Here is an 11,641-nt window from a genome sequence, read left to right as displayed (position 1 = left end):
GTGGCTGACTCTTAACTTTTATAAAGAATATCTCTTTGGATTTGAGACTTTAGTCTTTGCAACTTTACAGATCTTCTTTTTGCACCAATAGCTTGTAACACTCCAAAGAGAAAGGAAAAATTGAAATTGCATCATATGACCCCTTTAAAAGTGAAAACACTTCTAAACAAATGTCAGTGGATTTTGATGAGAGGACAACAGGGGATGAATTTTTTCACTGGTAGAAGTTTTATTATGGTTTAAGGACTGGTATTTTAATCAGAAGCGAGGGTTTATAGTTAAAACGTCTTAATAATGGATTTGTTTCTTACAAACACGCAGATTTTCACTTCACAGAATGTTAATTGATGGACTGGAGTCAAGTGGATTACTTGTGGATCATTGTGATGTTTTTATCAGCTGTTTGAACTCTTATTCAGACTGCACCCATTCACTGCAGAGGATCCATGTAATTCAAGCGATGTAATGCTAATTTCTCCAAATTTGTCAAGATTTTATTTTCATTTTATTTCAATAGTCCACTTTAGACATTCCGCTGACTATAAGTAACTTTGCAACTACATATCAACTAGCAGTCATTAGAATATTAGTAGACTGTCTGCTTAAAATCTGCTAAACATTTTATTTGAATTGGCCCCCAACAGACATTCTACCAAAGTAACTTTGCAAGTACATGTCAACTTATTCTACTAACCCCTACTCTAATGGGAGTTAGGTTACATGTAGTTGCAAAGTTACTTATAGTTAGTGCAATGTCTAAACTGGACTATTGAAATAAAGTGTAAGAACAAACTCTTTTACATCTTTGATGGCCTGAGGATGAGTAATTTTCATTTTTGGGTGAACTATTCCTTTAATGGTGCAGAATTGGATGCAAAATGGTGCTTTGTCTCCATCAAGTGTTTATGGTGTATACTTACCTGACATAGAGAATCAAATGTAGATGTCTAATTCTCATTACATGCATGACAGCTACCTAAGCAAACATGATTTAATCTGTCTATTCACTCAAATGGACATCCATAACTGACCGTTTAATTCTCGGCATGCACCATAAATCCTCTAGAGTCATTAGAGAGATTTATGTGCTCTTTCTATCTCCTGAGTCTCGCTCACATTCCAGTGAAATGAGGATTGTGTTGTTACAGGCATTTTTTGGCAGAGAAATGTTCATTTCCCACTCATGGCTTGTTGTTGCGAGATAAGACAGGAACTGGGAGTGTTTCCTATAGCTGCACTCAGTAAAGACAGTTTGGAGAGAAATGTGCATGCTGCTTTGGATTATTACAATGAAGGTAAGCATTTATCTAAACATTACTGCATAATTTTAATGGACCACTACAAATATACTTGTAAAGCCCGCTGCTTTAAGTTTACACTAACACAAATTATGAACTCCAGTATAACTGTCAAGATTAATGCAATATTAATCAAATGCATTTTCCCCACAACTGATAGCACAGGGTTATTAGGAGGAAAACTGTTTTTCATTTTAACTTTGTTCTCAGTGTGTGTTCCTGCATGAAGTCTTTCTTGTCTCTCTGTTGTCTTCAGCAGCAGTTATACAGTAAGTAACTAAAAACATATTTTATCAATAATATGAGCAATAACTGTAAATAATAACTAAATAACTGTAAATCTATCTATCAATCAATCAATCTATCTATCTATCTATCTATCTGTCTATAGTCTGTCTGTCTGTATAGCTTGAATACAAAATGTAGAGCTTGAATGCAATGTAAAATGGTTTGGATTATATGCATGGCAGTTTTAATGTGATAGAACATACAATATTCATAGACAGTGGCCCCAAAAAGTATCTGACACTGAAGTCACACTTTAAAATGTCATTACATTGTATAACAACATAAAATGTGTAACCATCGATTAAACGTGAGCGTAGACTTTGGGCAGACATCAGTCTTGATTGTAGCAAGGAGTTGAAAAAGCCACAGACCAGCAGGTTCATCTGATGAACGCGAGACAGTAAACACTTTCCATTCTTCCATAGTTGAATTATAAAATGATGCAAGATCCACCCGATCATCATCTTGGAGCTGCATTAGGAACAGATGTTTGTCCAGTCCCATACCTCCTACCCTCCTAAGGAGAACAGAAGAGGTTTCAATCCAGGATGCATTAGTATGGTACAACAGTCTCTGAACTGTCTGCAAACGGAAAGTCATTATTCTGGATTTTATGTCCACCAATCCTTGGCCTCCTTCTTGAACAGGAAGGAACAAAGCTGCAGATCGAATCCAGTGTTGTCCAGACCAGAAAAAACTCACAAGCGTCCTTTGAATGTCTTCTATAAGTCCCACAGGTGGTTGTAACACCATTAGCTTGTGCCAAAGAGTAGAAGCAACCAAATTATTGGTCACCAGTACTCTTCCCCTATACGACAGCTGAGGTAGCAAATATTTCCATCTAGACAACTTTGTGCACACCTTCTCTACTGTACCCTCCCAGTTTAATTTTTGGAAATTGTCTGACCCCAAAAAAATCCCCAACAATTTAAATCCTTCTCTGCCACACCTAAGGTCCCATGGCAATTGTGGGAGACTTTCAAGCTGCCCCTGCCCAACCCAAAAAGCTTCACTTTTATTCCAGTTTAGTTTAGCTGATGAAGCTTTCTCATAACAATTAAGAACTTCAAACAACCTCTTAATATCATCTTTATGATTAACAAAAACTGTAATATCGTCAGCATAGGCAGACAAACATATTTTTGATACAAAAGAGTAACCAGACACATAAAAACCTGACAATTTCTCTCGAAGTTTAAAAAGCAGTGGTTCAATTGCTAAACTGTACAGTTGACCAGATAATGGACAGCCTTGCCTAATTCCTCTTAATATAGGAAAAGGTCGACTCAAACCACCCCCCACCTTAACCACACAAGCAGCATCAGTATATAATAATTGTATCAACTTTACAAATTTGTCACCAAACCCAAAGACCTTTAACACATTAAAAAGATAGTCATGGTCAACACGGTCGAACGCTTTCTCTTGGTCCAATGAGACCAAACCAACATTCATATTAAAAGCTTACATATATCCAAAATATCTCATACTAAAAATAAATTATCCATTATAGACCTCTTGGGAACACAATGCGACTGATCCCTGTGTACAATCATCTCCAGATAATTCTTTAGTCTATTTGACAAGCATTTCGAGAATATTTTATATTCCGTTGTAAGTGCAACAGGACGCCAGTTCTTTAAAAAAGCTAAATCCCCTTTTTTTGGCAACAGTGATAAAACAGCATATTGACATGAAGTAGGCAAAACACTATCTTTTATACATTCGCAAAAAACATCAAAAAGGTCCTTGCCTATACAACTCCAGAAACTCTTATAGAAATCGGCTGGCAATCCATCCATTCCAGGGGACCGTCCTATATTGAGATTTGCAACAGCATCACTAATTTCCTTAAATGTTATATTTGCATCCAAAGCAGATTTAGAGTCACAATCCAACTGAGGAAGACCTTGAAAAAGCTGTGTCATACAGTCATTGTCACAGTCCTCTGCAGCATAAAGATTAGAGTAAAAGTCCACGGCATGATTCCTCATTTCCAACACATTAGAGGTCACCCTCCCATCAGGAAGCTTAAGACATGGCATTTGTCTCTGTTGAGCCATTCTACTTTCCAAATTAAAGAAAAAAGAAGTTGGAGCATCCATCTCTGCCAGAGATATAAAACGAGACCTCACCAGAGCTCCTTTCACCCTCTCGTTCAAAACCAAACTCAATTCTCTCTTCTTCTTTTGTAAGTTACTATATAAAGTAGAGTCATATGCATCCATCAACTGAGATTCTATTAGATTAATTTGTTTTTCAAGGGTCTCAATCACATTCTTTACTCTTTTAGTAGAATTAACTGTATACTGTTGACAAAATATTTTTATTTGAATTTTGCCTATGTCCCACCATTGCTTTAAATTTTCAAAACTGCTTTATTCCTCTCTCCAATATTCCCAAAAAAATGTGTCCCACCATTGCTTTAAATTTTCAAAACTGCTTTTTCTCTCTCCAATATTCCCCAAAAAATTGAAATTATCACAAAAAACAGCATCCTGCAGCAACTTAACATTGAAATGCCAATATGAAGACTTCTTAGGTAACTTAGATATAACAATTGTCATAGAGATCAAATGATGATCTGAAAATCCTATAGGACAAATACAACAATCTGTTACTCGATTACTAAAACATTTTGACACATAAAATCTGTCCAAACGTGCAGCACTGACTCTATTATTAAAAGCCTTAACCCATGTGTACTGTCTATCAGTAGGGTGTTTAATTCTCCACACATCCAAGAGTTTAAAATCTTTTATCAGTTTAGACAATGAGCCTGAAGACTGTAAGTGAGGTTCTTCAGTGTTTCGATCTTCAGTAAAATTTACAGTACAGTTCCAGTCCCCCCCAATAACAACATATCCTTCACTAGAACATTTTTTAAGAACCCCACTCAGAATATTAAAGAACTTAAGGCGTTCATGTCCCACCGTTGGAGAATAAATATTTATCAAGAAAAAAAACATTCCTTGGATTTTAGCTTCAACTAAAATAATACGACCTTTTACTGGTTCCTCTACCTTTACAATAATTACGTCTAAGGATGAGGAAAATAAAATTGCCACCCCTCCACTTAGATTTGTACCATGACTAAGTATTTTATGTCCTTTTCACCACAAATTCCACTCAGATTCATTTACAACATCACTATGCGTTTCTTGTAAGAAAACAATACTAAACTTCTTCTGTTCAACAATTTCATTAACAAGATCACGCTTAGAGCTATCCCTCCCACCATTAATGTTAAGAGAACCTATCTTTAAAGTTTCCATACACACAGAAAAAGTTAAGATTAGGACACAAAGCAAGAGGAAAAAGCAAAGAAAAGACACCGTGTGATGCATTGTATATTATTATGTTAAACGTATTACAATACACGACTTTTGGCCTTCTTTTTTTTCCTATCCATTTCTTTACATTTTCTTATAGTGGTCAGATGCTTTCTCAACCTAAAACGCTTCTTCTCACTAAGCTCATGAATTCCAACGTTTCTCTGATAAAAGGTAACAGACTCAACAAATTTGTCTACATCAGGAAAGAATTATTTTATATTAACCTGTTTGCCATAAGTTTCATCCAGAAAACTGTTGATTTCTTCTATACAATGAGTCTTTGTTAAAGCCTCCTGAAAAATCAGCTCGAACTGAACTGAGTACAGTTTCTTGTGAATTACCATAATCACACTGGGAATCTTCCTGCGACTCAAAATCATCAGACAACACATCCTCCATTTCCTCATTATTTACAACATCATAGCACAATTGTCCTTGACTTGCTTCTTTTACGCAAGACGCTTGTGCCCGATGTCTCCACACTCAAAACATCGCACACTGCCGGTGGTCGCATACAGTACACCATATATGATCCTCCCTCATGTTTCACATGAAAGTTTATGTCCAATGTGTTATCATTAGACTCCAACATCATAAAAACTTGCCTCCTAAAAGACACAACGTGTCTCAACGAGGGATGTTTACAGCCAAGCGAGATAGTTTTAAAAGGACTAACAACCTTGCCAAATCGTGCTGTAAAACTTCATCAGATACGAATGGTGGGACATTTGAAATTGTAACTTTTGTGGACAGTGTGTAAAGCGGAGAAAGTTGTACCAAAGCCTCATTAATAACAAGACCACTCACTAGTAAACGATTGACTAAGTTCTGTTCTTTCAAAAATACCACAACAGCTTTATTCATACGCGACGCAGATAAAATATTTTCAGGACCAATCTGATCCCCAACCACAACAAGCACATCTTCCACTGTGGCATTGCCTTCAGGAGCACACCTGAAACCATTACGAAGCGATAATGATGGCATCTCGGCGAAAGACACCATCCTACCACACAACCCAAAGACAATACTCTTTCAAATGTACGCTTTCCAAACCATACAATTTTGAGAAAGAGAAAGGAAAAAAAAAAAAAGGAAAGAAGTTTTAGAAACTCTCACCACACAACAGCTCTCACCAACACCACTCTCACCCAACTCCCAGCATCCAACAGAGAGAGAGAGTGAGAGAGAGAGAGAGAGAGAGAGAGATGAAGCTCGCGATTATGGTAAGGGGCGTTACATTTCCGACGAGTGCTTGTGGTGTTCGGCCAATCACAATGCACTGGGTCAGCTGGCCAATCAGAGCAGACTGCGCTTGTCGGAAGGAGGGACTTTGTAGAAAACGAAGCGTTTGACAGAGGCGGGGCATAGAGGACCTACAATAATGTACAGTATTTGAAAAAGAATGTGTTTTTTGAACATTAAAGCATGTCAACATATTCTGTTACACCAAATACACAAAATAATGATCTTTAAAAAAGCATCATATGACCCCTTTAATTATCTGATAAATCTATAGATTTTTTTTTATTTGAATACTTTTTGGCATTTTCATATTGTAGTAAACTCTAATGTATACTGAACACTGTAATATACTCTAATAGGACACCTGGGTGAAGGCAGTGAAATCAGTTCTGCGAAAAGCTCCAGTGTCATTTGTTTGCAGATGCCCGTTTTTATATTCTGTTATGTAATGTAAACATGTCCAAATACTTTTTGTGGCCACAGTACATATATAGCATATTTTGTAATTCTGATGACATACTTTTATTGAGCTTGCTTCTGAATCAGTGCAGTGTCAGTGAGGTCCATTAGGTCTGTGTCTGAACCTGTGCACTGCAAGTGGGGACCCTGGTCCCCTGAAAGCTGGTCCGCCTGTGATGACTGCTCCAAAACACAGGTGGGACTATTGTTTTGTTTCTGACCTGTTCTTAGACATGCATCACTGTAACAATGTACATCTATCTTACACTAAATAATTGCATGCTGTCTAGTATGCTGAATACAAATCTGTAAATGTAGTTGTGATATCTGTATACTGACATATGGGGACATTACAGACACAGAGCCGCTCCATTGCAGTCTACCCTCAGTTTGGTGGTCAGCCTTGCACTGGGAGCTCAACCCGCACACAATCATGTATTTCAGCTCAGGTCTGTCCTCTAGAGGAGGGTTGTGGAGAACGTTTTCACTGTCAGTCAGGTACTTATTTTGATTTGGAACTTATTTGAAAGTCTTTAAAAGGTAAAAAGAGTTTTAAGAGGTGTTGAATCATTTTTCTCTTTCTTTCTCTTAAGGGAAATGTATTAGTCAGTCGCTGGTATGCAATGGAGATCATGACTGTGAAGATGGCTCAGATGAGTGGAAATGTGACAGTAAAGAGCTCTGTGACCTGCAAAAAACTCCACCGAATGTAGAGCTCACTGGTCAAGGGTAACTTAATGATATCTTTCGCCTGCTTGTTTCCATATTCATTTCAACAATACATTCACACACACACACTCGCACACACACACACATACACAGATTTGTTTTTGTGAAAAGTGGGGACATCCCATAGGCGTAATGGTTTTTATACTGTACAGACCGTATATTCTATTGCCCTACACCAACCCTACCCCTAAACCTACCCCTTACAGGAAACTTTGTGCTATTTAAGATTTTCAGTACACTCCATTCTGTGTGATTTATAAGCATTTTGAAAAGTGGGGACATGGGGTAATGTCCTGAAAAGTCACCTTCTCCTTGTAATACCTATGTCATACCTTTGTCATTATACAAATTTATGTCCTCATTTGTCACAAAAACACGCGCACACACACACACACAGATCACTAAAGCCACTATGATTGTGAATGTTTGCACTAAAGGTTTGATGCATTGAGGAAAGAAGCAAGAGGAACCGTTATCAACACCAAAAGCTTTGGAGGTCTGTGTAGAAAGACCTTCAGTGGAGACCACATGGACCTATACAGACTTCCCCAAAGTGTCCTCAGATACACTTTCCAGGTAATTGAAATTTCACAGTTTACTAGATTAAGATAAATAAGACGTATGAGATACACAAAGAAGAACACGTTACCAATGCAAGAGCAGAATCTGGGAGACTTTCTATTAAGATTTTTTTTTGTCTCAGTTTCTACATTTGTTTTTGCCAGGTCACAGCAAAAAATGATTTTACAGATGAATCCTATGACAGCTCTTGGCATTACCTTAATCACTTTGAAAAACATTCAAGAACAACAGGCACAACCTATGGGCATGACGATTATGTCTTCCATAATGAACTGTTTCAGTCTCAGGTACTGTATGCTACGACATATTCACTATATAATATTGATATTAACTCTTGAAATTATTTTAACCCTGGGTTAACATAATATTGGGTTTTGTTTCATATTTTACTCTGTTCACACTTACCCTGCGTTAGTAATTCATCCTGGCCTGTCAGGTTCTAACATTCTTATTTGCATATGTATGTGGTTAATTGAAAAAATTGAAAGGGGAAGTCGTGGCGTAATGGTTAGAGAGCTGGGTTAAATGCAGAGCACTAATTCCAAGTATGGGTAACCATTCTTGGCCACATGTCACGTCACTTTCACTTTCACTTTCACTTTCACTTAATAATACTGTTGGTTGCAGATGTAACTTGTGATTGTGTAGAAGAGCAAATGCTGACACAATCTGCTCTTTTTGTTTTAAATCTTCTGAAATACTGCAGAAATAATGCTGTCACATCGCTTCAGTTAAGGCATTTGCCATTGCTGTTCGATATTTTTTATATTTTCTCCTCAGACACTGCTATCTAAAACTAAACAGAATCTAAAACTAAATGCAGCCTGTAAATACTTCTTTAACAGTTCATGATTAATACATGAGCTAAGCACGGATACAGTTTACGATTGGTTGTCTGTTGCTAAAAAAAATTCCATGTGACATTCGGCAACACAAAAGTTATAATCCAAGATTAAAGTCGGCATGAAAGGAAAATTCACCTTATTTGTCTTCTGAATTAATGTTATAGATCTTATTATGAATAATTAATTCAGGCATATGTTTTATTTATTTATTACAATTTTGACCTCTAGCAGTAATGCATTAGCTGATGGTAACAAATTAAATCTTTTTTTTTTTTTTAAGTGTTAAAAATTAGCATGGGGATTTAGGCATTCGTTTAAGGTTAACTGTCTAACAATCTCTGAATTTTCTGTTGAATTAAAAATTGTTGAAATCATTGACAACACATGCCCAAATATTAAAATATGAAACTTTGCTCTCCTTTCAGTCCAAAAATCTGCTGATCATGAAGAGTGATGTGGATGTGGCCCAGTTCCAAAACCAGGCCCCAGAATATCTGCCACTTTCAGAAGAGTTCTGGAAAGCACTGCGGTCCTTACCTGTCACATATGATTATGCTGCCTATCGCAATGTGCTGGAGAGATTTGGGACCCACTATATTTCAGAGGGCACTCTTGGGGGCCAGTTTAGATTATTTATGATGGCCAGCCAAGATGTTGTTAAAAAATTGCGTGAGTGGTCTGTATGTCACATATTTGTTTTACCCTTACATGTGAAGTTGTTGATGTTGTTTTTCATTCAAGGTCATTGCACTGTCTAACAGTTGTCTGTTATCTCTTTTTACTTAGAAACTGTGCAAAGAGACTATCAACATTGTGTCAAAACGTCCCATTCTATCCTGTTTATCATCTGGTGGACCACAGTAGATTGCGATGATCAAATAATTAGGGATGCTCAATCATCTTGTAAGTCATTCAGAAAAAGAAAGCAAATTCAAACCATAAATGCTCAAATGAAGCTTTATTTTACATTTGGGGGACAAAATTATGCGCGCATATGCAATACTTTCATACTAGTTTCTGTATACAGGCAATGTACTGTATAATAATATTCTGTTTTGTGTTCAATATGTTTCCCAAACAGACGAAAGCATACCAAAAAATGATATGGCCACGAATATATTTGGTGGAGCTTCTGGATATATAGCAAAATTGTCAGTGTTAAACAAAAACACACCAGTGGAGAATGGCAGGACGTTCTCACAGTGGTCGGGTTCAGTGAAAGACTTTCCAAAAGTCATCAAACCAAAGGTTGGTTTGGAAAACCAATGTTAATTTATGGTTATTGTATGCAAATAAGGCTGTTATAATAACAAAGAGTGTATGCTATGCTAATCATATAACTGAAACACATGCAATGATTTCATTCTTATATGAGAAACCATGTGTGAATTTCTGATTCGTGCAGCTCAGACCTCTTCATGAGCTGGTGAAAGAGATCTCGTGTGCGGGGGTGAAAAAGCATCACTTAAAGCGCGCAATTGAGACTTACCTCAGCGAGAAACACTCATGTCACTGCAGAGAATGCCAGAACAATGGGCTGCGCATGCTTGACAATGACGTCTGTAAGTGTGTGTGTAAACCAGGCACCACAGGCCAGGCATGCGAGTATGGGATGCCGCAAGATGAACAGCCAGGTACAGATTAATCACTTCAATTAATATTGCATTGATCAGGGGTTTTCAAACTTTTGGCAAATTTGTCTAAATTCAAGTCAAGTAAAGGGATACAAAGAGATAAACAGAAAAAAATGCTTAATCAATTATGGAAACTCAGCTATGGAGACAATTTAGATTCTTAATTATATTAAATTGTGATTTATCTAATCAATTACTATCTTTAGAAGTTCAAATGATACATTGTGTAATTTAAAAAAATAATAATATTTTTGTATATTTATTTGTATTCATTTATAAATGTAAGCATTTCTTTTTATAATAATAACTAAAAACATTATTTTTTTAAATATTATTTTTCTCTTTTTTTATTGTATGGTTTTAGTTTATGATATGATATTGGGAATGTACTGTAAATATAAACATACTCAATTTATATTTAAATCGTTAATTTTAAGTGTGGCTTAAGTTTCCAAATATTTTTTGGGGTCACTATACATGTTTTTAAGTGTCCAGTTCATGTCTTTTTATCTCAGGAGTGATTCATGGAGACTGGGCCTGTTGGTCTTCATGGAGCACCTGCAAGGAAGGTCAGAAAAGCCGAAGCCGCTCCTGCAGTCGCCCCGCTCCTTCAGGCGGCAGGGACTGTATTGGGAACGCTGTGGAGACGGCAGTCTGCGATGATGCGCAGGAATTAGATTACCTACGGTGAGGAAAGGTCACCAGCCTGTTCAACAGTACAAAGCTTTGTTCTGAAACGCTGTAATAAGCTGTTCTTTACAAGGTGCTAGAGATCTAGAGAATATTACTGTGCAACAACACTGCCACTATGTGGAAACCTGACTTATTGGTTTTGACCTATTTTCAGTTCAATGGAGCCTCACTGCTTTGAAAATTCTTTAACACCCAGGAAAAGCTGTAAAATCCCCCCCTTCCTCGCTAATGGGTTTGTTTTGGTAAAAATAATTTTATTAAATATTCTCCATTAAAATGTAATTGAATATGTTTTTGATATGTTAAAATGTTATAATGTTGTTGTCTTCCCTTAATTGCAGTACCCCAAAGATGCATATCCAGTAGGCAGTAAGATTGAGTATGCATGTATTGAGGGCTTTCACCTGATTGGGGATCCTATAGCAGAATGTCAAGAAAATCTAGACTGGGTGCGACATCAAATAGAGTGCAAGAGTAAGTGTATATTACTTTTTAGAGCTGAAATATGCTGATGGTAGTATCTATTTTCAGTG

The 11,641-nt window shown here is 36.8% G+C and overlaps 1 protein-coding gene across 1 annotated transcript in view; it reads left to right on the top strand.

The window, feature by feature from the left end:
• The first annotated feature begins 1,206 nt into the window (after positions 1–1,206).
• The window catches only part of LOC107686390 (complement component C7-like), a 13,246-nt gene continuing 2,811 nt past the window's right edge, over positions 1,207–11,641 (top strand). Inside the window, exons 1-14 of the mRNA XM_016483358.1 lie at positions 1,207–1,295; positions 1,509–1,567; positions 6,713–6,821; positions 6,982–7,123; positions 7,219–7,354; positions 7,792–7,930; positions 8,080–8,223; positions 9,207–9,450; positions 9,568–9,684; positions 9,863–10,029; positions 10,187–10,415; positions 10,931–11,102; positions 11,263–11,350; positions 11,450–11,582. Coding sequence (XP_016338844.1) covers positions 1,263–1,295; positions 1,509–1,567; positions 6,713–6,821; positions 6,982–7,123; positions 7,219–7,354; positions 7,792–7,930; positions 8,080–8,223; positions 9,207–9,450; positions 9,568–9,684; positions 9,863–10,029; positions 10,187–10,415; positions 10,931–11,102; positions 11,263–11,350; positions 11,450–11,582 — 1,912 coding nt within the window. The 5' untranslated portion in view covers positions 1,207–1,262. The remainder of the gene's footprint in view (positions 1,296–1,508; positions 1,568–6,712; positions 6,822–6,981; positions 7,124–7,218; positions 7,355–7,791; positions 7,931–8,079; positions 8,224–9,206; positions 9,451–9,567; positions 9,685–9,862; positions 10,030–10,186; positions 10,416–10,930; positions 11,103–11,262; positions 11,351–11,449; positions 11,583–11,641) is intronic.

This window comes from Sinocyclocheilus anshuiensis, unplaced genomic scaffold (assembly GCF_001515605.1).
Source record: "Sinocyclocheilus anshuiensis isolate Anshui unplaced genomic scaffold, SAMN03320099.WGS_v1.1 scaffold1207, whole genome shotgun sequence".
In the NCBI taxonomy this organism is placed as follows: Eukaryota; Metazoa; Chordata; class Actinopteri; order Cypriniformes; family Cyprinidae; genus Sinocyclocheilus; species Sinocyclocheilus anshuiensis.
The sequence above is the reverse complement of the archived record's forward strand: the minus strand, read 5'-3'. Positions and strand labels throughout refer to the sequence as shown.